The sequence below is a fragment of the Enoplosus armatus genome, chromosome 3, assembly GCF_043641665.1.
Source record: "Enoplosus armatus isolate fEnoArm2 chromosome 3, fEnoArm2.hap1, whole genome shotgun sequence".
Lineage (NCBI taxonomy): Eukaryota > Metazoa > Chordata > Actinopteri > Centrarchiformes > Enoplosidae > Enoplosus > Enoplosus armatus.
This window is the reverse complement of record NC_092182.1, coordinates 7,939,269-7,962,517: the sequence shown is the minus strand read 5'-3', so window position 1 is coordinate 7,962,517 and position 23,249 is coordinate 7,939,269. Positions and strand designations below refer to the sequence as shown.

Genomic DNA, 23,249 nt, shown 5'->3' with positions numbered 1-23,249 from the left:
TTAGTCGTTTACTATCTGCTTGAATGTACACTAATGAGTGAACTGCTGTGGTGTTTGGCTGGAAGGGTAAACCTGCATACTTCATCCCTCCATGATTCACCACTCCTCTGAGGCCCGCCACAAACATATGCTGGCCAAATACATACATGGAGTAATTAGTGTGCAGTCCCTGGGCTCGCCCTGGCTGCCTGAGACTCCAACATCAATGAAAGGCTATGAAGATAAATTTGGCTTGACAAGGAACATGCTGTGGCAACAAGTGCACTCCATTACCCCCAATTACCTTCATAACGTCATAGATCATAATTGTGTGAAATATGACAAATACAGTGTGCAGCTAATATAGATCTTTTTAGAGCTAGCAGAGGCTTGATTTATCAATATTTCCATTATTTACAAATGTAGATTCTTGAGCATTATTTAATTTTTCACCTCATCTTTTTCTCTATCGTCTCCCTCTTGCACACACACACACACACACACACACACAGAGAGAGAGAGAGAGAGAGAGAGAGAGAGAGAGAGAGAGAGAGAGAGGCTTCACATATTATTAGGTGCACAACTCCCTAGAAAACATTATTTTGTACTGAGCGGATTATCTCAAAACAGATCTAAACTGAACACTCACACACACACACACACACACACACACACACACACACACACACAAAATGCCCACATTGGGTAGCCGCCCCACCCTCCGTGCATCATGTGTGAAGCAGATTTGTCCTTTCCTGGCAGAACTGAGATCAGGGTTGTTGTGGCTGCATCCAGAAAAAAGAAATCTCTGTCTTCCTCATGTTTCCTGTCGCTTGCTTGTATTTGCTCTTGTCATTAGACAATTGATTGATTGACGCTGCATTTCCATTGTTAGCGGGATTCCTAAGCGTCGAGAGATGCAGGATGTACCTACTAGCATCACACAGTGCCCACACACTTTGTGAGCCCACATGGCATGCAGTTTTGTAGTCAGTAGCACATGTATCGTGTTTGGTGCACCATTAGAGCAGCACTGTGTCTATGAGGACTGCAGCTAGACTTCAAAGTTTACTACAGGTTTCTTTTGGTGGCAAAATGAGAGGAATGCATCAACTGTGCAGTGTGAATTTGTAGTGCGTGGCATGTTATGTTTTTTTCAGAGAAGCCACAAAACTTTTTTCATTTTTATTTTATTTTTAAATACCTTTGGCTAATATCAGAATCTCTAATGTTCAGTTGATTTTTTTTTTATTATCTGCTGCTGCTGTCTGTTTTGGTTCATTCCTCAATCCTATGCTACAGTACGCTCACACTAAACCAGCTGCAATCCATCTTTTTTTTTCTATTTCATCTTTTTTTGTCTACACTACACTATTCTTTACATTCAAAAGACGGAGCTTTTCAAAACCTCTCGGAGCTCATCTGGAAAGAAAAAAAGAAATCTGCCCAGAAAGTTGAAAAGTCACCTAACTCCTCCTCTTTAAAGCTTCAACTCTTCCTGTTCCTCAGGCTTGTTTCCCTTGACCTGGGGAGGCACCATGTTTGTTTAAAAGTCCGTCAGTCCTGCCTAACTAATTAGCATATTGAGATACAATCACAATGCAGGTAGAATTGAGATAATGACAATGTTAATACTAGGTGTAAATGGGGCCTTAGTTTTGGAGAAGCTCAGTTTTCCGTCTGCTCACACAGTTGGGTGCGGTGCAGCTATTAAGTTAAGAGGATCAATTTCCAGTGTCTAACACTTTAATGCACAATTTTGTTGTTTGCTGAAAGAACGGGGTAGAAAAAGAAAAGATTAGCCATTTTCACACAGCTTTGGCGTCTCACTGTGGAAGACCTATTCAGAAACTAGCCTGGACACAATTTGTTTCCACATTTATCCTCCTGAGTACGGATGCACTGTACTCTCAGGGGACTCACGGCACGTACACTTCTTGTTAGTGACCGTTAATTCAATTTAAAGGTTTTGGCAGGTGATTGGTCTTTAATATGCAACATGATTGCTGTGTGCAACCTGGCCAACTTTGTGCATGCATGATCACACACACACACACACACACACACACACACACACACACACACAGTCACTTCTAATTAGCTGGTCACATTTGTTAAACAGCAAGGCCTCTTACTCAAATATTGAGATGGTTTATTATCATAAGCCATTAAATCTAAGAGGACGCTGAGGGCTAATGTGAGCCACGCCTCCTTTTATTCAGCTCTGAGTGGAAATGCTCCTGTGGATTGTAGCTCTTTAACTGTCTTCTCAGAGGCAATTAACCTGCTTTTTCAGATAGTAAAAGACAGCCTACAACCACATTTACAGTTCATGATGTTACAGAACTAATGTCTGAAGTCATTTTATACCATTAACAATGAGGTTAATGAACACAAACAGGCCCAACCAGGCAAATACATCTCAGTTAAGCAAACAACACTGTGGGGGAAAACTGTGAGATGTGTAGCTAGCCAGCTTCCTGAAATTGCTCACTGACACCATTTCACAGCATGCCTTGCCCTACACTGAGCATTATCTACACCTCTATGCCAATTTTCTGTCAGGCTGCAGCTTATTCAAAAAGGACCCGATAACACAAAGCCCAGATAAGTCATAACTTATATTATTAACGAGAGTGTCTCGGCTGTGAATGATAATGTTTTTTCTGTCTCTCCTCCATCACTTTATCTTGTTGTTGTTGTAGTGCTATAGTATGTTTCTGAAATATCAATTGAATGTGTGAATTCACACATTGAAATGCACAATGTCATCAGTCACATGTTCAAGCAAAAACTCCACAACAACACGGACCCTTGTTCATGTTTTGTTGCACAATGTACTATTCACGCCATACAGTCACTAGCAGCCCGAACCTCTCTTCCGCCTTCATCTTTCCTCGCCGCTGGAGAAGGTGGTTGGCTCACTTGCTCTTGCATGATCTCTGCAGCAGGGGTTCATATAAGAATGCCTGAGTGGTTACACGCTGATGAAATACGGTTCATTACATTTTCAACAGTGGCATTCCTCTTGCATCCATAAAAGAAAGAGAAATTTGTTAATCCTCACTGCATGAGTCTTGTGTGTTTAGGAATAGTGTATAACTGCGTTCCTCTCTGCACAGACAGAGTCAGACCTGTGTTATTGTGTCATTAAGTGACAAAACATCACAGGTCATTCAAGTTGGCCATTATCCTTAATTAACAAGGAAGTGCCTTGTTCCCTCTACAGGGATGGATTTTTCTTTCTATGAATAACAATGTTGTATGCAAACTCTCTCATTTCAACAGACCAAAGATGTTGCCTCACACCATTAAAATGTTTACAATTCACAGATCTAAAAAGTGTTGCATTGTTTTCTACTGTACTGTTGGGAGTAGTTTTATGTTTTATGTTGTTTCTATGTTTTTTTCTTTTTGCTCAAATCTAATTTCAATTTCAACATCAAACAGATGTCAATATCCTAAATGAAAAAATAATGAGCATGCCTTTTGGACAGAAAGGGACAATCAAGGGTCACACACACACACACCATTGTGTCCATGAACTACTGCTCATGCTGTTTTGATCTAAAATTACGAGAAAAATGTTTTGGAATAGAAAAAGGTTCCTTGTACAAACTATGTGTTGGGGGAAAAGAAATCAGATTCATTGATAATTATCGCTGATGTGAGAAACATCCAGTCACTAAGCTTAAAGCCACACACAGCTACAGTGCTTTCAAATCTCAACAATGACTTCAGAAGGTCTCAACATTTCCCTCCACATTCCTTTCAAAACCCTTCCTACGTATTACTGCTGCTTTGAGACTCAACTGTGAGCTGTGTCTGAGCGTTATAGAACTCAGACCTTATATAATATTTTCATGTCTCTGAAGCAAAAGTTGATGAATTCAGTGCCATACGACACACCAAACTCAAACTAAATAACCTGAATTGTTGAATTATCTAGCAGACTTTTGTGTTTCTGTGTTGTGAAATAATAATGTTATTATCAAAAGTAAACTTCCAAGTGCAAATTTAAGGGGGGTGGAACAGAAATCTACCAACTAGACAGCTAAACCAAACTAATTCTCATTTTTCCTTGAACCTTACTCTTAAATCGAGGCTGTTGTATTTGTTCCCCAGTGCTCTCTACTGAGTTTGCAATAATCTGTCAGAATGAATTACTACCTTTTACATTTGAGCTCAGTGGGCCAGGTTTTTTTCCATTTCAGCCTCCTAGTTTGACGTCATCACCCGCCAAAGCATCCAAATGTCAACATCTGCTCTTGGAGGTTTGGAAATGTTGGTTGCACATTGCACTCGGGGAAAGGCCAGAGGACCTCCTGACTTTCAACAAAGGGGGGAGGGGGCACCACATTAAAATGTTTAAACTGTGACTGTGGTATGTCAGCAACAGAACTCATGGCTTTATTTACAAACTGAATTATTTTTTCACAAATGATTATTTTTTATTTCTATGCTCCAAAATGATCAGCAGAGCTTTTCACCCGAGGCTTGTGGCATTTTTTGTGCATGAAGTTGTTGTACACATATGTTTTAATGGTCAAAGAAAGTGTGAAATGTTGTTCATTTTCAAGTCAAACTCGTGGATATACCCAAGATTTCCATTCAGTCAAGTAAATTAGTGATTGTATCTTCAAAGTAGGCATGAATCAATAATATGACCTTTTTCTGACAAAAGGGATTATGTGTTGTGGGAACTAAATAGGAGGATGGCATGAATGTCATAGGGGTTCTAGTGTCAGACATGCTCTAATGCTCATGGGAAACAAGTCATTACACTACGTGGCAAAAGATAATATCACGTACTTTAACTTTCTGCAATTGTTGTGCCTTTTCTGAATTCAACAAAAGTTCACCCTGCAGTAACAGTGAGACATCTTTTTCCACTTTATATGGTTTGTGAGCACAGAAAGATGCTCAGAGTAAAGCTGTTTGTTTATGTTATTTCCTATCAGTGGTTTGTTGCAACTAATGGTCCTCTCACTCCTCCGTCAGGTGGCATCCCCTTCATCCTGACCGGGGAACTGTTCGAACAGTCCTACCGACCTGCCGCCTTCATGATCGCTGGCATCGTAAACTGGCTGTCCAACTTTGCTGTGGGCCTCCTGTTCCCATTCATTCAAGTGAGTCACCTCATGTAAATGTGTGTATGTGTGCACATTGTCTCAAGTTTCGGAGCTCAGTCAGTTCAGGGTTACAACGTCAGTAGAGATACTTTGAATAAACAAGTGACACTTTTCTAAAATAAAGCGTCACTCACACAGTAAGCCATCAGCGGATTGTCAGCCAAAGCAAACATCAACTATGTTTTGTCACTTCAACCTTGGCAGCCCATTAAAGTTGTCAGCTCCTCATTAATTCCTGCAGTGGCTGCCTGCCACACCATGTTGTTGAGTGGTTGTGTACTCTGTTGTGCTGGACTCTCATTAGTCAACATAAAAAGAGCATAAATAAAGTGTGATGCATCTGTAGTCCTTTCACGTAACATTACGTATTTTATGTCGTAATTACTGAGCTCCAATTGTTGCTCCTGGAAGGGTCAGTGATCCCTGCTAATTTACAAGCTTTTCAAAATAATGGTTTGAATGTAATGATCAGAGTGTTCCTGAAAACATGCACCGAACTTTTTGCGCCTTTTTAGTGAGTTGAAATCAGTACTGGATTATACAAACTAAAAATGGAAATGAAAACCCCAGTCCCTCTTCCTTCACTGTAAGCCAGTGTGATCACCACCTCGGCTGGCGGAGCAGCGAAGAACAGCAGCTAAGCCACAAAGGGTGTTCCATCGGGTGTTTGCTTTCATTACACAACTAGGATTATTAGGCACAGTTTTTATTTCCCTTGTTAGTGAGACAATCTGTGAGATTTACACCTCATAACTGCAGAAAAATGGCAGTAAAACATACTGTAAAGGGGCACACCACTCATTTTATACATTACGTTCGGTTTAGTCATCATGAGAGGCATCGCTCGGCCTGTGAAAAGTTGCGTGATGTCTTCTGTGGCTCTGGAGTGAGTTTTCCAGTTTAAAAGTTTAAAAAATAACCCTGGTTTGAGCTTAAGAAGTCACATTTTGAACAGAAAGTCTGCATTTATAAACTTGGAGATTTGGAGTTTGAGAAAAGTGGACATTTTCAAAAAGACGTGATAAAAGAAACCCAAGAAAATACATTGAGCAACGAAAACTAGTGATACAGAGCCTAACAGACTTCTACTCTGTTGTAGAATCCTTTAATCCTTTAACATTTCTGGTATTACATTGCTAAAAAAGTTCATTACAGGTACTTGATCCTTGTGTGTTAAGAGTCATGAGCACCTTTGAAGTGCTTCATGTGGGACCCGAGAGACCCTCCACTTTTAGGTGGATAAAAGTGATTTTTAGGAGTGGAGTAATAAGCAAATGCAACCGTTTCACACAGAAGAGCTTATTAGTGTCTGAAAGTGGGATGTTTTTCCTGGAAACGGCAGGGTCCTCTTTCAACTTCCAAAACCTGACTGTTGCCCCAGGCGGCTCCACATCACTGCCTCCTCTCATTTTACCTCCTCTGTGCCTCTCCCGCTCTCTTTCTGTGGCCTCACAGCTAATTTTTTCCTCTCTCTCTCACTCTTACCTCCACTCTTTTATTCTTACCTTTTAACTTCAGTGTTTTTCACTTTACAATCTCTTTACTGAAGCACCTTCCTGGGAGTACATTTGTGTTTGTACACTTTGGAATTGGGTTTTGGTGGTGTTAGAGGATATTGCTTGGTACCTGTTTTGGCCACTTGATGGATTGGTTGTGTATTGTTGAGTTTCAAGTTGAGTTTTGTGTATTAGTTGCATTGCAAAAGAAAAACCTTATGGGTTGGCACTATTTCAGTCTCTTTGTAAATTTAACAGAAAAGGCTACAAGAAGCATCAGTGTACATGACATATCCTCATCATCCCCTTATCTGTCTATGTCCTCCTTATCAATCTCACCTGACTGGCCAAAAACAGCAAAACTATATGTGGTAAACATAAAACACAGAAGAATGAATGAATAAATACCATATTTTTTTATTTGTGCATGTTTTCCTAAAAGTAGCTGGAACCAATACAAACTTCTCTCCCAACAGCCAACGCAGTAGACACCCATGCAGTAAGTATGATTGTAAGATTAAGGTGAAACCTGTCTGATGTTTTTCCACCTGCTCTGCAGGACTCAAACACACCTCCGGGTAAATGTCCCGGGCCCTTGTTTGTCTTCTTATCCCATTAATGCTCCCCAGGCCTCTGCTGCCTTTTCACATTTCACTGATTACAAAACAAAACATTACAGAACACGCTGAGAAAAAGACGTAGCTGACTGCTTTATCCAAAGCACTTTTATAGTGTATTCATTGCCTCCTTGTAGTCTTATCACTTAGTAGATCTCTATAAGTGCAGGGAACTGCTGCCTTGTTGAAATTAGTTCTACTTCTACGTGAATTCAGTGTCTATAGGAGATATGGACAGCTCCCTTATTGCTGCACCATCCAGACAGACCACCCCAAAGAGATTAAGTACTCCAGGTAATCTGCTGAGTCCCAGGAGTCAAATGTCTTGAATTGACGCCGCCTTTAACAAGGCCTGTGATGTGGCAGTGCCCTGTGCAGAATAGGATCTGTGGCCCATGAGGACATTTACTCTTTTACACATATAAGCCAAATCAATCCGCAAACCAGTGGGAGAGACAGTGACAAGAACTGAGCTTAGCTTTGCTGTGGCCAGGCCAGTGAGAGTATGGCAAGCACACTGGACAGATTGAATTTACATTCCTCTAAAGAAGAGAATGGAGATTAGTGGAGCACCACCAGCTTTACTGACATGCAGAGATGGGATGAACTCATCACCTTGAGCACTGAAGCAGCGCCGACAGCTCCAGGACAAACTGGTGGACCATGCTGTTGTCTGCAGTAAGCACCCTAAAGCCGACGCCAGGGGCAGAGCTGTCTGCAGCTGTAACACCTTTTTGCACTTTCCCAAACGGATGTTGAGTGAGGGTGTCCAACACCAAGGTTGGATCCCAGATCAGTACCAGGGGGTTAGAGGATATGTGATGCGCCCCCAGAGGGTGCAGACCCCCTGCGTGGGCCAGTGTGGGCACTGATAAAACCCATATGACAGGCTCATATGGCTGCCAGATAGCCTTCATCTGTCCCGCAGGAAGAACAACACATCAGAACAATCACTTTCCTGCTGTTACACCAATTATAACAACATGTGCCACTTTGAGCAGCAAGTATGAATACTTTGAGTGGTTTCCATCATGCTGGTGGGCACAGACTCGCAGCATCCTGATTTGGCCCCTCACAAGCCAGGCCCAGAGGGCTAACCATTGAGTGAGAATGTGAAATTTCTCTGTGTGCCTTGAATACAAACTCTGTCACTCAGCCAGGGGAATCAAGGGGGGGGGGGGGGGGCACATCATTTTCTGCCAGATAGAAGGGCGCATTGAGTGTTCGTTTGTGAGGAAAAGTCATCCACAGTGGCCTGCAAGTACAGTATCTCTGCCAGACTTGGCTGACAGCCTGTGGGTTCAGAGGATTCGCCCTGGACAGGAGGTCTGCCCCCGTGTTCGAGGCTCCTGGGACTCGAGTTGTGTGCGGTGACAGGGGATGTGTGCTGCTCCACACTCTTAAACCTGTGTGCCAGCCTGCCAGGGTGAATGATACAGGCTACCAGGTTGATGTAACCTTTTGTTAATTTGGGGATTTTATTTTCCCTCCAAATGTGGGAATTTATACGCATGATTATTGATGTATGTGTGACAATCAGATAAAAAAAAAACTGGGGAAAATCTTAGTGGAAAAATGCAATTTGCAGCACAAACACATTTGCTTTTTAAATGACTTGGAGTCACACTGGTGCATTATCAGCAGCTCATTTGGGGGTTTCTCCTTGTTTTTCTCTTCACTTTCTATTATTATAAGCATATTCTGAGATGTCAGAAGAGGACCTTGTTTACGGTAAACTGCAGTACATTGTGTCGTCATGTGGCAGAAAACAACTTTTGGGTGTGTGAAGCCATAAAAACATCTGCTTCTTCAAAAATCAATCTTCGTAGTTTTCTGTGTAACAAAAAAAAAGCTAAAACAATGAGCCTTACCTGTATTTGACAGAACATGGTGAAGTCCACCACCACCAGTTCATTTCTACCAGCATGCCCACTCACAAAGAGAGCAGGGTATTTCTATAGCTTTCAATTCTGAAATCCTGCTTGGTTTCAAAGCCATCTGGTTGACTACAGTGTGCTGCAGTGTAACCAGTTGTCTGGATTTACAACAGAGAAAGCACAGGCTGAACCGGAGCTGTATTTTCTTAGGACACCCCAGGCCGTGGAATTGGATGGAATTGGAGCTCCCCTTTGTTTCACGACCATAAAGTACCAACTATATTTCTTGCTGCAGTGAAATTGCTCATAACTCTCAATCGACAAATACTTCCTGAGGAGAGATTTATTTTTCTTTTATAATTCCTACTCTTGAGCCTTTTATGTATTGTATATGTAAAACATTACAATTCCCTCAATCCCTCTATGCTATATTTCAATATCACACATATTGAAACAAAAAGAAAATCCTGTTGTTGGTGAGCTACTGTAAATTCATTAAACAAGGTGTTGAGAGGGATAGAAGATGTGACTTTGTGCAAATGTGGAGTAAGGGAGTTACTAGCAAGCCTGGAGGATTTACCTGATCTGCTGTGAGAATGAGTAGAAAATGATCCTGAAAATGAGCCTGATTATGTGCATTTGCTTTTTTAAATTGGGCCGGAGAAGGAGGGGATGGAGAACTGAGTTTTACTGGGGAAACAAAGTGTACCACTGCCTGTATGTGTATTTACTGTCTTGCGCTTCCTTTCCTTCTCTCTTTGATGTTTTGAAGCAGTCTTTAATGTCTTGGCAGGCGTCCAAAATGAGTACATTCTTCATCCTAACTGCAACTGATCCAACCACGTGCAATGCACTTTGACACTTCATTAATCATCTTTCACAGATCTGCTTCATCTCTGCGTGTCAAATCTTTACATTCATCTCGACCAACAGATGATGAACACGGGTCATTTACCTGTAAAGACGATCCGATGAAATATATCACTCTACATACTAAATGTGACATTTTTATGCTTACCTTGACTTATAGTATACACCAGCTCTATCTGTTTATAAAGTGAATGCTGCCATAGACAAGCATAGAGGCTGCTCTCGAATTGCAGGGAGGAGAATTCAATGTGACGTTTTAGTTTGAAATGGTCACATCTATGAAGCCTGGCTCTTCATTTTACTGTCCACGTACTTGTGCAGCAGCCCTGTGCTCCTGTTGTGTCGTGTCTCTCTCTCAGTGTCATGCCCTCCTTCTTTCTGTTCCTCTGCAGCACACTCTCATCTTCCTCCCAAGGACTTTAACTCAGGGATTCACTGAGTAGATGTAACTTCATCTGCTGTTCCTTTGACCTTTTTTTTTTTTACATAGTCTAGCAACCGCAAATATAACTTGTGCCTTTCTGTGTCTCAATCCTTCACTGCCTCGCTTTGTTTTTCCTTTTCATGCTCTCTCTCTAACACATCAACCTCCCAAGGTCACAAATAAAATAGGTTGGTGTGTGAGCTGTGTGTTATACATCAAACATGTTGTTTAGAGATTAGCTGCCTTCTCTCCAGGTTGCACGTTTATGTTTAGGCTTTTTCCTCTGGGCGCAACCCCAGACCTTGTACATGCATTGGTTTTACATGTGTTGCTAGTTTCTGTTCTCGGAATGAAGCCTGCAATAACATTTTTGGCCACTTGGGACGGTGGAACACAACACTGACATATTACCACCTTTTAAGCAAGCACCAACTTCCAGGTCTGAAAAGTGAAGCCAATGTGGAAATGCCTTAAACCTGCATTCCATCTAAAAACCAGCAGGGGGGCGATTTCACTGGTTGCAGAAAGAGTCCGATTGTATAAGAAGTCTATGAGAAAATGGGAAACCCATAGTGGAATTTTGAGTTGGATTACTTTCTGTTTGATGAAGTTTGGGCCTGTGGGTTTTTGGGTGATTTGTGAAAGTCTTTAAATATATGATAATTTGGTTTTGCACTGAACTATTGCGTTTGTGTTGTTCTTGTGGGTTGACATGTTATGGTCATTCAATGCGTAGGGTATACATTTTATTGTACTACCCTTTGTAACGGTTGGTTCAAACGAAAAACTAATTACAACGTGATTGACTAATCTTAAATGCCAGGAGAGGGGCCTGGCTGGCACCCCTAACAAATAACACAAAAGTATACAGCAAAGCAAACTGTCACATTACCTATTCATTTAACCTATTCACCCTAACTGAACCCAATGTGCCACTGGATATTTGTTACCTATCTACCTGACAGTGCATCTACAGACATCTATCTACAGACATTTTACATATTTCATTTTATATTTCCTAGTATGAGAGAAGTTAAGTCCTACTGTCTGTTATAATTGCCCTCTGTGCCGAGGACGTTGTTCAGCTCTTCTTTTTATAGAGGCAGAACTTTGCCCTCGGTCATATTGTCCCACTTGTCCCTCATTAGATCCTAATGGCACATGACATTTCAATCTTCGCGAGTTGAAAAAATATAGATATGAACACTGAAGTTCATGCCCCCTTAAAACTACAGTTTTCTCAACTTATTCAAGCTCTTCACTTCTCTGTTTTGGCCCTTTGCAGAAAGATTGTTGTTTAAAACAATAATTTACTGTTAACAGAAATACCTGGTGCAGCCTGGGAAGTTTAGCTTGAGGCTTTTAAGAGAGATTTTGTTTGTTTTTATGTGGTTATTTCACAGTCTATGACATAATAGTTGTTTTTCATACCATAACAAAATACTCTACAGAGGGTAGGAAATATCTTCATATTACTAAATGTATGATTGAATGAATACATAAGGTACACAAATAATTCGCTTCATAGTGAAGGATGCCTTATTACATACCTTATTAGAATTCCAATCTTGGGAACATAATGAAACAATGTTTCCTGCAGTACTCTTCCCAAAACATTGAAAGCACTTCAGCAGCAGGAAAACCTCCATGTTAATGCTTCAAAGCTCTGAGAGGCAGGACAGTTGATCACATGTTAATGTGCAAACAGACTGTGACTTTACATGAAGCACAATATGTGTCGTTTCATAATTCTTGTGCCTGTATCTTCACTTAAATCATTCTTACTCCTGGGGATTTCTTCAATCCACAGGCTATTTTCATTTTGTGTGCCTTATCTGCATCTTTGGTCTTGTATTGAATTTTTCAGACACCCTGTCTGTGCCTAGAAACAGTGTGCGTGCGTAAGCATCATGGCTGTGTAACTCAGGAATGACTCTGACCTCTAGTCGATGCAGCTGGATGCAGGCATTTAGCCCCAGGCATTCATCAGGACGTTTGCAAGCAGTATTCAGTTACAGTCGCACTCTGCTGAGGATAAGCATCAACGACATGAGCACAGGACATTTCAGGCATAACCTTGTTAAGTTCGGAAAAAACAGGAGCAGGGACTCTGAAATTCATTAACATATCACTGTGCTGTATCAAACAATAAACCTAATGAGACGGAACTACACCGGAAATTCAAATTACCTTGTATTACAGTACACCTATCTCCATTACAGCATGACTTTATTGAGCGAACACTGTGTCTCATTTCTGATCATGCACAAGTGCACACGTGCAGTTTTCACATTATGGCTCATGTCATTAAATGGCATACTCCTACTGCTGCAGCTGAATACTTCATATGTCCTATAGAAATGCTAAACCACCATAAATTACTTTAGTTACACTCTCTCTGCAGACACAGTTTGAGACATGACCAAGGTAAAAAAAAGACTAATAAGGGAGGGACCATAATTAACAGTTAAATATAGTACTGTACATGTGTATCTAGCATAAGGGCAGTTTCCTTTACTATGTTATACTATAGATCTACGCCTACGCAGTACAGTCAATGTCCTGCCCACTCCTGCTGCTGAAACCTTTACTTTTTCTTTAACCATTAAAATGAATTATTCCAGCCAATGACACACATGCAAGGTTTCTCTTACAGTAACTTGAAGGACATTTTCATAGAGAGAAACAGAGTTAGACAAAAGTCAGTGCAGAAGTTTGAGATCAGAGTGAAACTTTGCTGGCAGCAGGCTGGACGTTGGGTTGACCTTTCTGTCAAATGCTTTCTGCCTGTTTTCTCTGCAGCCCCCGCAGATAAAACTAATTTTGTCCTTTCAGTCAACTGCACCAGTGTGTCGTGTGTGGGAGGCAAAGAGTGAACCGAGAGCTAAAATAGCTGAAAAGGGCATATCAAACACTCAGATAGTGGTTTCTTAGAGGTAGAAGTTGTTATTCTTACAGGATCAGTCTTTTTTTTCTTTTACTTTAGTCTTATTGATTTTAAAGATGAAACACAAACAGGGCACAAAAATATAACAAGAAAACAGATCAGATCACCCTGATTACACATTTCCTGCATGTGATGGGTTAGGGCCCCAATTTTCACAGGAGGAACAGATTTGTGTGTTATTTCTAAAGCCAAAGTGTCCATATATAAATACTTAAAGGTACCTGTTGGATTTTATGACCACTAGTGGTGCTGCAGAACAATGTTTTGATGAGCACGCCGTGTATTGTTTGCATCTGATGTTCTGCCACGAGTACGTGAGACACATTTCTACCAATTGCAGAGGCTATAACAGTGGACATACCAATAAAAGAGGAGACGGAGGGCGCAAGACAATGTTAACTTACTGGTTTTAACACATTTAAAAAAGACTTTGCAAATGTTTGAGGTAGGGTATTCATTTCACATAGTTGTTGACTTTAGGATAAACACATTTTGGTAAGAATTTGTTTAAATTTGAAAACATACACCAGATCCTCACATAACAACTATGATGAGACGTATTTCATCATGTTTTCACAGTTACACAGAGAGAAGCTTAACATAGTTAACTAAGCTTAACATACTCATGTTTGGCAGGTATAATGATCTGTTAACTGTCTTCCTTTAGCCTGTTAGCACGCTAACATGTGCTAATTAACACCAAAGCCAATGTACAGCTGAGGCTGATGAGAATGTCATTAGTTTCGCAGGTGTTTGGTCATAAACCAAAGTAGTGGATAAATGTATATTTTGATCAGATGCTGGTGATCAGGGCAACACCAAAGTCAGTTTGCAACAAAAGGGGACCATGAATGTCTGTGCAAAATTCCATGTCAATCCATCCAATAGTTATTATTGAGATATTTCAGTCTGGACCAAAGTGGTGGACTGACCCGACACACTGACATTGCCATCCTGGGAGCCACATCAGTTGTGTAGCTACAAACTAAAATAAAAGACTTATTTAACATCAAGCTAATTCAGTATGAAGCTATTAACACACAGTAAAATGTACCAAATGTTTACTAGACTGTGTCACAAAACATTTATTTTTTACATTCTCTTGCTTTGTGCAAATAGTACAATTTTGCTGCATATTTAACAATTCCTGGAAAGTCTCTCTCCACCAACTTATTTTACTAATAAAAATGGACATTTACAGAAATGTGTTTGTGTCAGAGACGTATGGTATGTGTAATCCTATAAGTTATCTCATCAGTATTCATTCGTTTTAATGATCAGAGGGGGTTCGCTGTGTTGTTGTATATATATTTATATATAGATATATATAAATATATATATATATGAGCATGTCTGCATCGATGAGAGAGAGGAGAGATGTAATGTGATGATAAAATAGATGGCTCCTCCAATTTGATGAATGTACAATGAGGTTGGTGGCAATAGATGTCAGTCAGTGGAAGGGCAAGTAGAAGTGGAGCTGAATATGTAATTAGACAGATAATAGCGGCATACAGCAAAGAGGTAGCGATGCCACAGGAGACCTGTAGAAATGGATTTGGAGAGGCAAAGAAAAGAGTGTGGGAGATGAGGCTGACCAAGGCGAGGAAGGAGTGGACAAGTGTGAGAGACAGAAAGCGACAGTGGGTTATTTTTAGCTGGCCAATGCCACAGATATTGCAGTGTTGGTTTTGTGGGCTAGGGTTTTGCTGGGCCCACTTACTCCCAGGCACACACCGGGCATCCAGATCACAGCAGTGACTCACTGGTTACTGACTGGCACCTGAAACCAGCTCTGATCGCTGTTCAGACAACACACTGCTGCACCGTCAAATCCCTTTACCACAGTTTTAAAGAAGGGGGGCACATTTGGGAAACAAATAAAAATGTGTTAAGGCTCAAATTTGAAGCTCTGATTCTTGGCAATAAACTAAACTCTACTTTATTAACAGCCTACAGCCATGGACGGATTACAAGACAACAACAGACATGTAAAAGGCCCTCCTACAGAGGAACAAGACACGGCCATGTTATTTGTAGTCGTTTTGTGTCAATTTGTGGTTGTTTTGCGTGACTTTGTTGTAGTTTTGCATCGCTTTGTGGTCATTTTGTGTCTTTGTCAAAGATCTGATGTCTTCTTATGAGTGCGCAGTCAAAGAAGCAAGTATCTGATATTTTCGCTAAACAGGGTCATAATCCCAGAATCCTCTTTAAAACCATAAACTCTGTGATTGCTCCCACGCTTAGCCAGCCAGCTGAATCCTCCCCAGAGAGATGTGGGAAGAATTTCTTCATTACTTTTAGAACAAATTAGTGGAGATTCGGCAGCACATTAATACATAATTCAGAGACCTTGATGTTGGCTCATGCCCACCTTCTGTTGCACTTTCAAAATCATCCACCTGCCCTTCAGACTGCATTCCCACATGGTTTTTAAAAGCAGTATTTCAGACAGTTGGTCCGGATATTTTAGCCATTATTAACTGGCATTTTCCCCTCCAACATGCTACTGTTTACCCCTTTCAAAGAAGAAGTAGAAGGTAGAAGTGCTTTATAAATTAAATTTTGTTATAATTTGTAATAGTTTTGCATAAATGTGTGGTTGTCTTGCATCTCTTTGTGGTAATTTGATTGACTTTCCAACAAAAAAGGGCAACAGTCACTTCATACAGAAGTAACTAGCTATCACCTTCTGTCTCAAGTAGGGTGGTAGATCAGATTCCGGGGGGGCTGTGCTACCCTTGACCACCTCCATGTCTTCAATCTTCATGGTTATTGAAATTGAACTCAAGCATGTGATTTATTGCAGCCCACTTTGAGCTTTGAATTATGTTTTTATCTTTGAATTCTACCCAGACAATGCTGTGCATTGTTATGCTCCAAGGTTGCAAGGAAGTCGCAGCGTCTCCATTTAAAAGAGCAGCAGTTTGGTCTGCTTAATATTTAACACTTCTTCAGTTCTGAAAGGACTAAATATCCATTTAGACCACTAAATTAAAGCAAATCAAAGATGAAGCAAAACCACAAAATTCCCTGTAAAAGGATGAATTTAAACTCAACAATACAATACAACATAGTTTCTTGGCACAGTTACCTCTTACATTTTTCCCATGAGGAAATAATCAAGTGTTATTCAACGGCAGTGCAGCTGCTGACCTCATCTAACCACTGTTGAGGCAGATTTTGATGTTATAGCGCTGTGTTGAATATCAAGTACCATCAGTTTGTTTTCAGCTGACACACTGTCTGCAGCTTGTTGCAGTTTGCCACACTGTTAGCCTTACTTAAAATTACCGCAAAGATCTCTTATTTAGCCTGCCCTTTTCTTGCTATGCTCAAGCCTCTTTGTTTCATTCTGTGGGCACAAATCCACATTTGGAAGAAATAGGCTGGAAATAATCAAAACAAAGGATTGATGTGCACAGTATATGCATTGCAATATAAGAACACAGAACTGATGGCACCTTTCCTTGAAGTTTTATAGAGCTAAAACTAGAACTATGTTATGGGCAAAAACTTGCTTTGTGAGGTCACAGTGACCTTTGACCTTTTGACCACCAAATTCTAATAATCAGTTCATCCTTGAGTGGGAAATGGAGATTACAATGATTGACAAAACAACCCATTTAGTTGCTGTTCTGGAGCTTTCAATCAGATCACACTTTCCAAGATCCAAGAATGACCTTCCGATCTGAAGTTTTAAAGCTAACTTTATAACACAAAGTTATAGTGGTCAGAAAAATGTACAAATACATTTACATAACAATGATGCTGATGCTGTTTCACAATACCGGTAATTAAGTGCTGCCATATCACAATCCACCTTATTACAACACCACATGCTGTCCTATTAAACCATGTGTCTCCAAGTTTTCCATCAACCCAGTGGGTTAAGAAAATTCTCCTTCTTAAACTAGATAACCTTTTAAAAACCCAATTGAATTAAATTTAATAATGCATGAAAACAGACCTGTTTTTATTAATTCAGGAAAAGTTGATGTATTAGAGATATATGTTTTTTACAGGACAGTGATAATATGAAATGAATGTATTGGAATTATCTTTTATAATGTATTGATCAGTGTAGGGGGTCATTTGTTGCATTTGCATTTAATGACCTTTTCCAGTTACTTCCAAACATTGAACTAAATGCAGTTGGCATACAGATGATTTATTGACACTACGAAAAATAAAAGGGTTAGGTCAATAACAACAGGCTCTATTTGTTTATGACATCTGTAAAGACTAATGAGCCATCACACTCAATCACATTCATCAGTAAACTGTGAGTTTGTATGCATTTGTATGTGTTGCTAATGAGTTAGGGTTATCGTAGCTATGATCCATAACTGTGATGCTAAATGATTTCCATTGTCACGCTCCCAGGATGTGACAGCACTGACATATGGTAATCCATAAAATCTTTGCAGTGTAATCTTATGTGCAGCTCAGTCTTTTATGCATTGCCGACACTGACCTTCCATTTCAACACAATCTATAAAAGCCCACTCACATGCAAATAATCCCCCACCACAGCACATACCCCTACCACCAATGATGACTCAGTATTGCCCCAGAAACCAGTGACCGTGACAGTATGTTTCCCAGCAACGGACTGTCACTGGACCACAAATTTATTTTAATGTTTCCATCAGATTTATGTCCACAGAGGGTGTTTAAACATTCTCCTCTCCTTTACCCCTGTCCTGCCCTGTACTGTTCTGTCCTATTCCATACCCTTGTGCCTGTACCCCTGTCCAGTCCCATCCTTTCCCATTTTGCACTGCTTTGTTCTATGCCGGCTGTTCCTTTTCTGTCCTGTTCAGTCTCTATCTTAGGCTGTCCTGTCCTTCACTGTTCTGTCCTAGACTGTTCTGTCTCGTTTTGTACTGTCCCTACCTTTTATGTCCTAGCCTGCACAGTCCTGTCCTTGACTGCCGTGCTTGCACTGGTCTGTCCCATCCTGCTCCATCTCGTCCCGTTCTGCACTGTTCTGTCCTATCTCATGCCTTTATTTCCTGTTCTAGCCTGCGCTTTCCTGTCCTTTCCCATCCCCTCCTGTCCTAGACTGTCCTTTCCTACCCTGTTCTATCCCATCCTGCACCGGCTTGTCCTATCCAGTCTTGTCTTGCATTGTTCTATTCTATCATGTACCATCCCACGTTGTTCTGTCCTAACCTGTTCCACCCTGTCCTGTCCTGTCTTGTCCTGTTCTGTTCTGTCCTTTCCTCTCCAGCTCTGCATGATTCTGTCCTATCCCTTCTCTTTACTTTCTGTCCTCTTCCATCCCATCCTGTCCATTTCTGTTTAGTTCTGTCCTATTCTGCCTCGTCCCATCCTGCACAGGCCTGGCCTCTCCTTTCTTGTCTTGCACTGTCCTAGACTGTCCCGTTATTTGCTGTTCTGTACTGTTCTATCCTATCTCATCCCATCCTGTCCTAGACTGTCCTGTCTTGCACTGCTCTTTCTCGTCCTGTCCTGTCTTGTCCCATCTTGCACTGACCTGGCCTATCCCAACCTTACTTACATTGCTCTGTCCTAGACTGTGCCATTCTGCTCGGTTCTGTCCTGTCCTGTCCTATCTTGTCATGTTCCCTCCTGTCCTCTCCTGTCCTGTTTTATCCCATCTCATGTCCTATCCTGTCCCATCTTGAGCTAGACTGTTCGGTCCTGTCTAGTACTGTACTATCCTGTACCGTCCCGTGTTGTCCTATTCCATCCAGTCTTGCACTGTTCAGTCCTGTCCCATCCCCACTCAGGGTTCCCCATCACTGCAAGTGCCATTTCCTCTCTTTATGTCATGTCACTCTGGGTACAACATGTGTTTGAACATGGAAATATGGCTCATGTTTGTGTTTGTCTGCCACCACTGATGAGTCTTTGTGTGCATGCCTAATTGTTTGTGTGTGCAGCAGATCAAAGGCTTATAGCTGTGTCAAAGATGGGACTACCTCCTTCTCCTCAGGCTTCGAAAAATTCGATTAATGACAGACGGGAGAGGGCAGCAGAAATGTCCTGTTTGAACCGTGACTCATCTCAAATGACAACTGGGAGAGAAAGGCAGTGTTTTCTGAGGAACTTGCGAACTTTGCAGATGAGCGTTACATCACAGAGACGGCATGGAAACTGGGTCAGGCCCTTCGCACGAGGCTCTGTTTTTTTTGGTGCTATTATGAAATACACACTCAACAGAGGAAAACAGTGTCAGAGACTAACAGCAGTGGTGATATAACAGCTGAAATCAAAGCAGTAAGTAGTTCTTCAATGAGGTCATGGTTGTTTGGACACTGCATTTCTAATACCAGTTACATAGTGCTGCGTCCCCTCATGAGCAAGGTATTATATCTCAGTGACACACTGGTGAGGGTCAGTCAATTTTCTCTGCCTCATGCAAAGTCTCTCTCTCTCTCTCTTCCTCTTCCTCTCGCTTTCTCTCTCTCTCTCTCTCTCACTAACACACACACACACACACACACACACACACACACACACACACACAAACCCTCACTCCATCTCTAAATCTCCCTCTGGGTAATCAGTCAGTGTGTATTTTTAAATCTGTCACTAATCTCTATTATTGGCATAACACGCTGGACAAGGTTAGCTTTCATACTTTTTTGAACACACAAACACATAAATATATTGCTCAAAAATCTGAAGCAGACATGTTCTCTGGCTTGTGCATACCCTCATACACAACTGTGGGACCCTTTGAGTGGAACATTGTGGGGATGTTACGTCGTCCCCGGCATGAAACACACACAGATGACAAAACAGATGCCACAGACAACGTCTCTCTGGAGTTGGCAGGAGTTTAGGATGGCTGAAAAACTGCAGGATTTGGCTCTGTGGAGGGGGGAGAACAGTAATCATCAAATGCTTTAAATGCTAGAATAGGAAAATCATTTTACTCTTGGTGTTATGTTAACCCTTAGATTGATTACAACACATTTTCATTCCTTTTCTAGAGCTCTTTCAGAAAATGTACATTGTATCTTGTCACAGATTATTCAGATAATATTGTGTGTTTTCTGTTTGTGTAGGAGAAGCTGCAGTCCTTTGCCTTCTTGGTGTTTGTGGTGGTCTGCACTTTGGGATCCATCTACCTTTATGTCGTCCTCCCTGAAACCAAAAATAAAACATTTATGGACATCAGCCAGAGCTTTGCCAAGATCAACAAAATCCCCGTCCCCTCCCCCGCCCATGAAATGGAGCTGGTGCTGTCCATCAAGCCTGACGTGAACGGAAAAGTCCAAGATGTCGCTAAGATGGAGAGTTCCTTCTAGCTGAACAAACTACACTAATTGTGGAGAAACAGGGTCGAATTATAAACTCAAAGTATTCGTTGTTTGTACATATTTATTTAACGACTGTGATCAATGAAATGAAAACCAATGCTTTTGGGTAGTTTCAATGTATTTAGGTATTTTGTATGTTTTGTATTACAGGAATATTACAGTATTTTAGTTTACAGCAGTTATTTGTTTATGTCTCTTATTAAAATGAACCAAACCAACTAGATTTCATGTTATGTTTACTTGTCAATATAGAGTATAAGACAATAATACATTGCAGAAACAAATAGGGATAATGTGAATGTAGGGGGCTTGCATAAAATACTGATGTAAAGTGTACTATAATATTAAACAATTTTTCATGAAACATCAGGCTCTTTAGCTACTAAATGCTGCAGTTCAGCAGCTAGTCTCTAACATCAGGTGTTTGGTGTTGGGCAGGTAACATACAGAGGAAAACAACTCAGATGAGAGCGGTGAGACTGAACCAAAGTTGTGGGCCAGACAACGAAAACGATGAACTGAAAGAATCTAAAACACGAGGGGAACTGAAAGTAATTAATTAATTTTCTGTGGTGGGACAACTTTCACATTACACATAGTCACTTGATCCATTGTTAATCTAAAAATATACAAGCTGATTATTCTTGCAACATCGCTTCATCTCGGTCAGATTTCATCTTTGCTTCATAATGAGAGGAGGGCAGACGTGTGTCTGAGGAGAGACATATTTTGCAGGATTACAACCGTGATGCCAATGTCTTGGTTAACTTCTTAATATAGACAACTAGAAAGAGAGAACCCAGAGAGCGCAGTAAAGCTGGCAGGGACAGTGTTTTGGAGCCTCTCCAAATCTGAAAGGAGCCCAGGCTACTTCCTACCAGATGGCGGGAGCCAGCGGAGGAAGTGATCTGAACAGAGGCAGACAAGCGTGGCATTGGATAGCAGTCACAGTTTGCTCCACAGTAGGGCTGTACTCAACATTTCAAAGACCACTGTCTGGGGGGGCTAACACCCCACCCTCTCGTATGACACACAGACACGTATACAAAGGTGTGTGTGTGTCATGCGATCATAAAGGGGAGAAAAGAGAGGTGGGGAAGGTGTCAGTTAGCACCACATATTACATTTCTCCATCTGACTAGCAGGCCGGGAAGTGAAAGGAATAATAATTGGAAGTGTTGTCTCTCACAGCTCTGCTCCAGCATGTTGTTCTTTAACTGTTGAGTTATGCTCTCAGCAGCATTAGTTATTGGGTAATTGACAGAAAGATTTGCTGGTGATTGCTGGTGGGAGAGTAATTATGTTACCTCATAGCAGCAAAGACATAAATACTGTATGTTTAATAAGATGCGCTGTAGAGTAATGCTGTGTTTGATAAATGACTGTTTGTCCAACCTCCTCCTCTCAGAAAGTGTTGTTAAATTAACTTCCCTGCAGTGTAAATCCTGCTTCCATGAGCTTGAATCTTTCAGAAATTTAGTTTTGAGTAAAAGCATTTTTTGTCTGTCCTTCAGAATACTCCAAAGTAATATTCTTTTCAGTAAACTATTCCTTTAAAACCTTTAAAAAGCCTCTTCTGGTTAAAAATGATCATAGGGTTATTGGGAGGGTCATTTAATTTCATACCTCCCAGCGTTTAATAGTCCTCCATGTGTCATAACTTTGCAAAATATGAAAATCTGAACCCATAACAGATTTTCTTTCTTTCATATTAAATATTTCATATTAAACCAAAGTTGCAAGTGTTCACTTTATTTTAGAAGTGGTTTCAACACACACATGTACAGCACAAACATAATATTTCAATACACCCCATGGTGGCTTTTTAATATATAGTATACTGGACATGATGGCTCAACGATTTTGAATATTTACAACAATTTACAAACATTACTTAGTAGTTGCTTTGACCCAAAAAAATATATTTTGGTCCCGGCATCATGTGACCTTCACTTCAGACTATGGCTGTGTTTCCAGGAGACTTGAGGTTATTTACAGGACTTTGCAGTGGCAGGAGGATGGGCTTTACTCAGCAGGTGTGTCACTTCACAGTGATGAATGGGGAATTTTATGCTGTGCCCCCCCCCCCACAGTCTGCCTCAGCACTTGAACTGTGACAACCATACAGGTGTCTTTGCTCTGTTCAGAATGCAGAAGGCTGCCTGTCTGAGTGGGTCACACGCTGTTTATGCAAAGGACAGAAGAGTCAGAATATGCAGATGCTTTTTTTTGTCCCTTTTCCTGTACAGTCATCAAAACCATTAACATTATTTATGCTCCATAAGGTTTGCTACTTTACAGGAGTCTCAAACTAAAAGCATTTTATCATGCAGTCGCCGGGATGCAACATGATTAATAAGTGCAATTTATCTTTACCATATTCACCTGCTTTCCTCAGTGAGTACATTTGTATGCAAGCCAATGTCCCAGCTATGACTCCCATCCAGGTTTTGATCACATTCAGGATACGACGTTTACTTGGAACGCACAAAATACCTGTTTATTCATCTCCCTGTATGCCCAATTTTAACATTATTCAAGTTTCTGTGTGTGCAGGCATGTATTAGACTCCTCAACATCCCTGCCACTATCTGTCATTCCTGCACCGA

At 40.9% G+C, this 23,249-nt stretch overlaps 1 protein-coding gene across 1 annotated transcript in view; it reads left to right on the top strand.

Annotated features, from left to right (window-relative positions):
* slc2a9l2 (solute carrier family 2 member 9, like 2) overlaps positions 1-20,628 on the top strand; it is a 79,358-nt gene extending 58,730 nt beyond the window's left edge. The window contains exons 11-12 of the mRNA XM_070902466.1: positions 4,981-5,108; positions 20,386-20,628. Of these exons, the coding sequence (XP_070758567.1) occupies positions 4,981-5,108; positions 20,386-20,628 (371 nt within the window). The remainder of the gene's footprint in view (positions 1-4,980; positions 5,109-20,385) is intronic.
* The last annotated feature ends 2,621 nt before the right edge of the window (positions 20,629-23,249 follow it).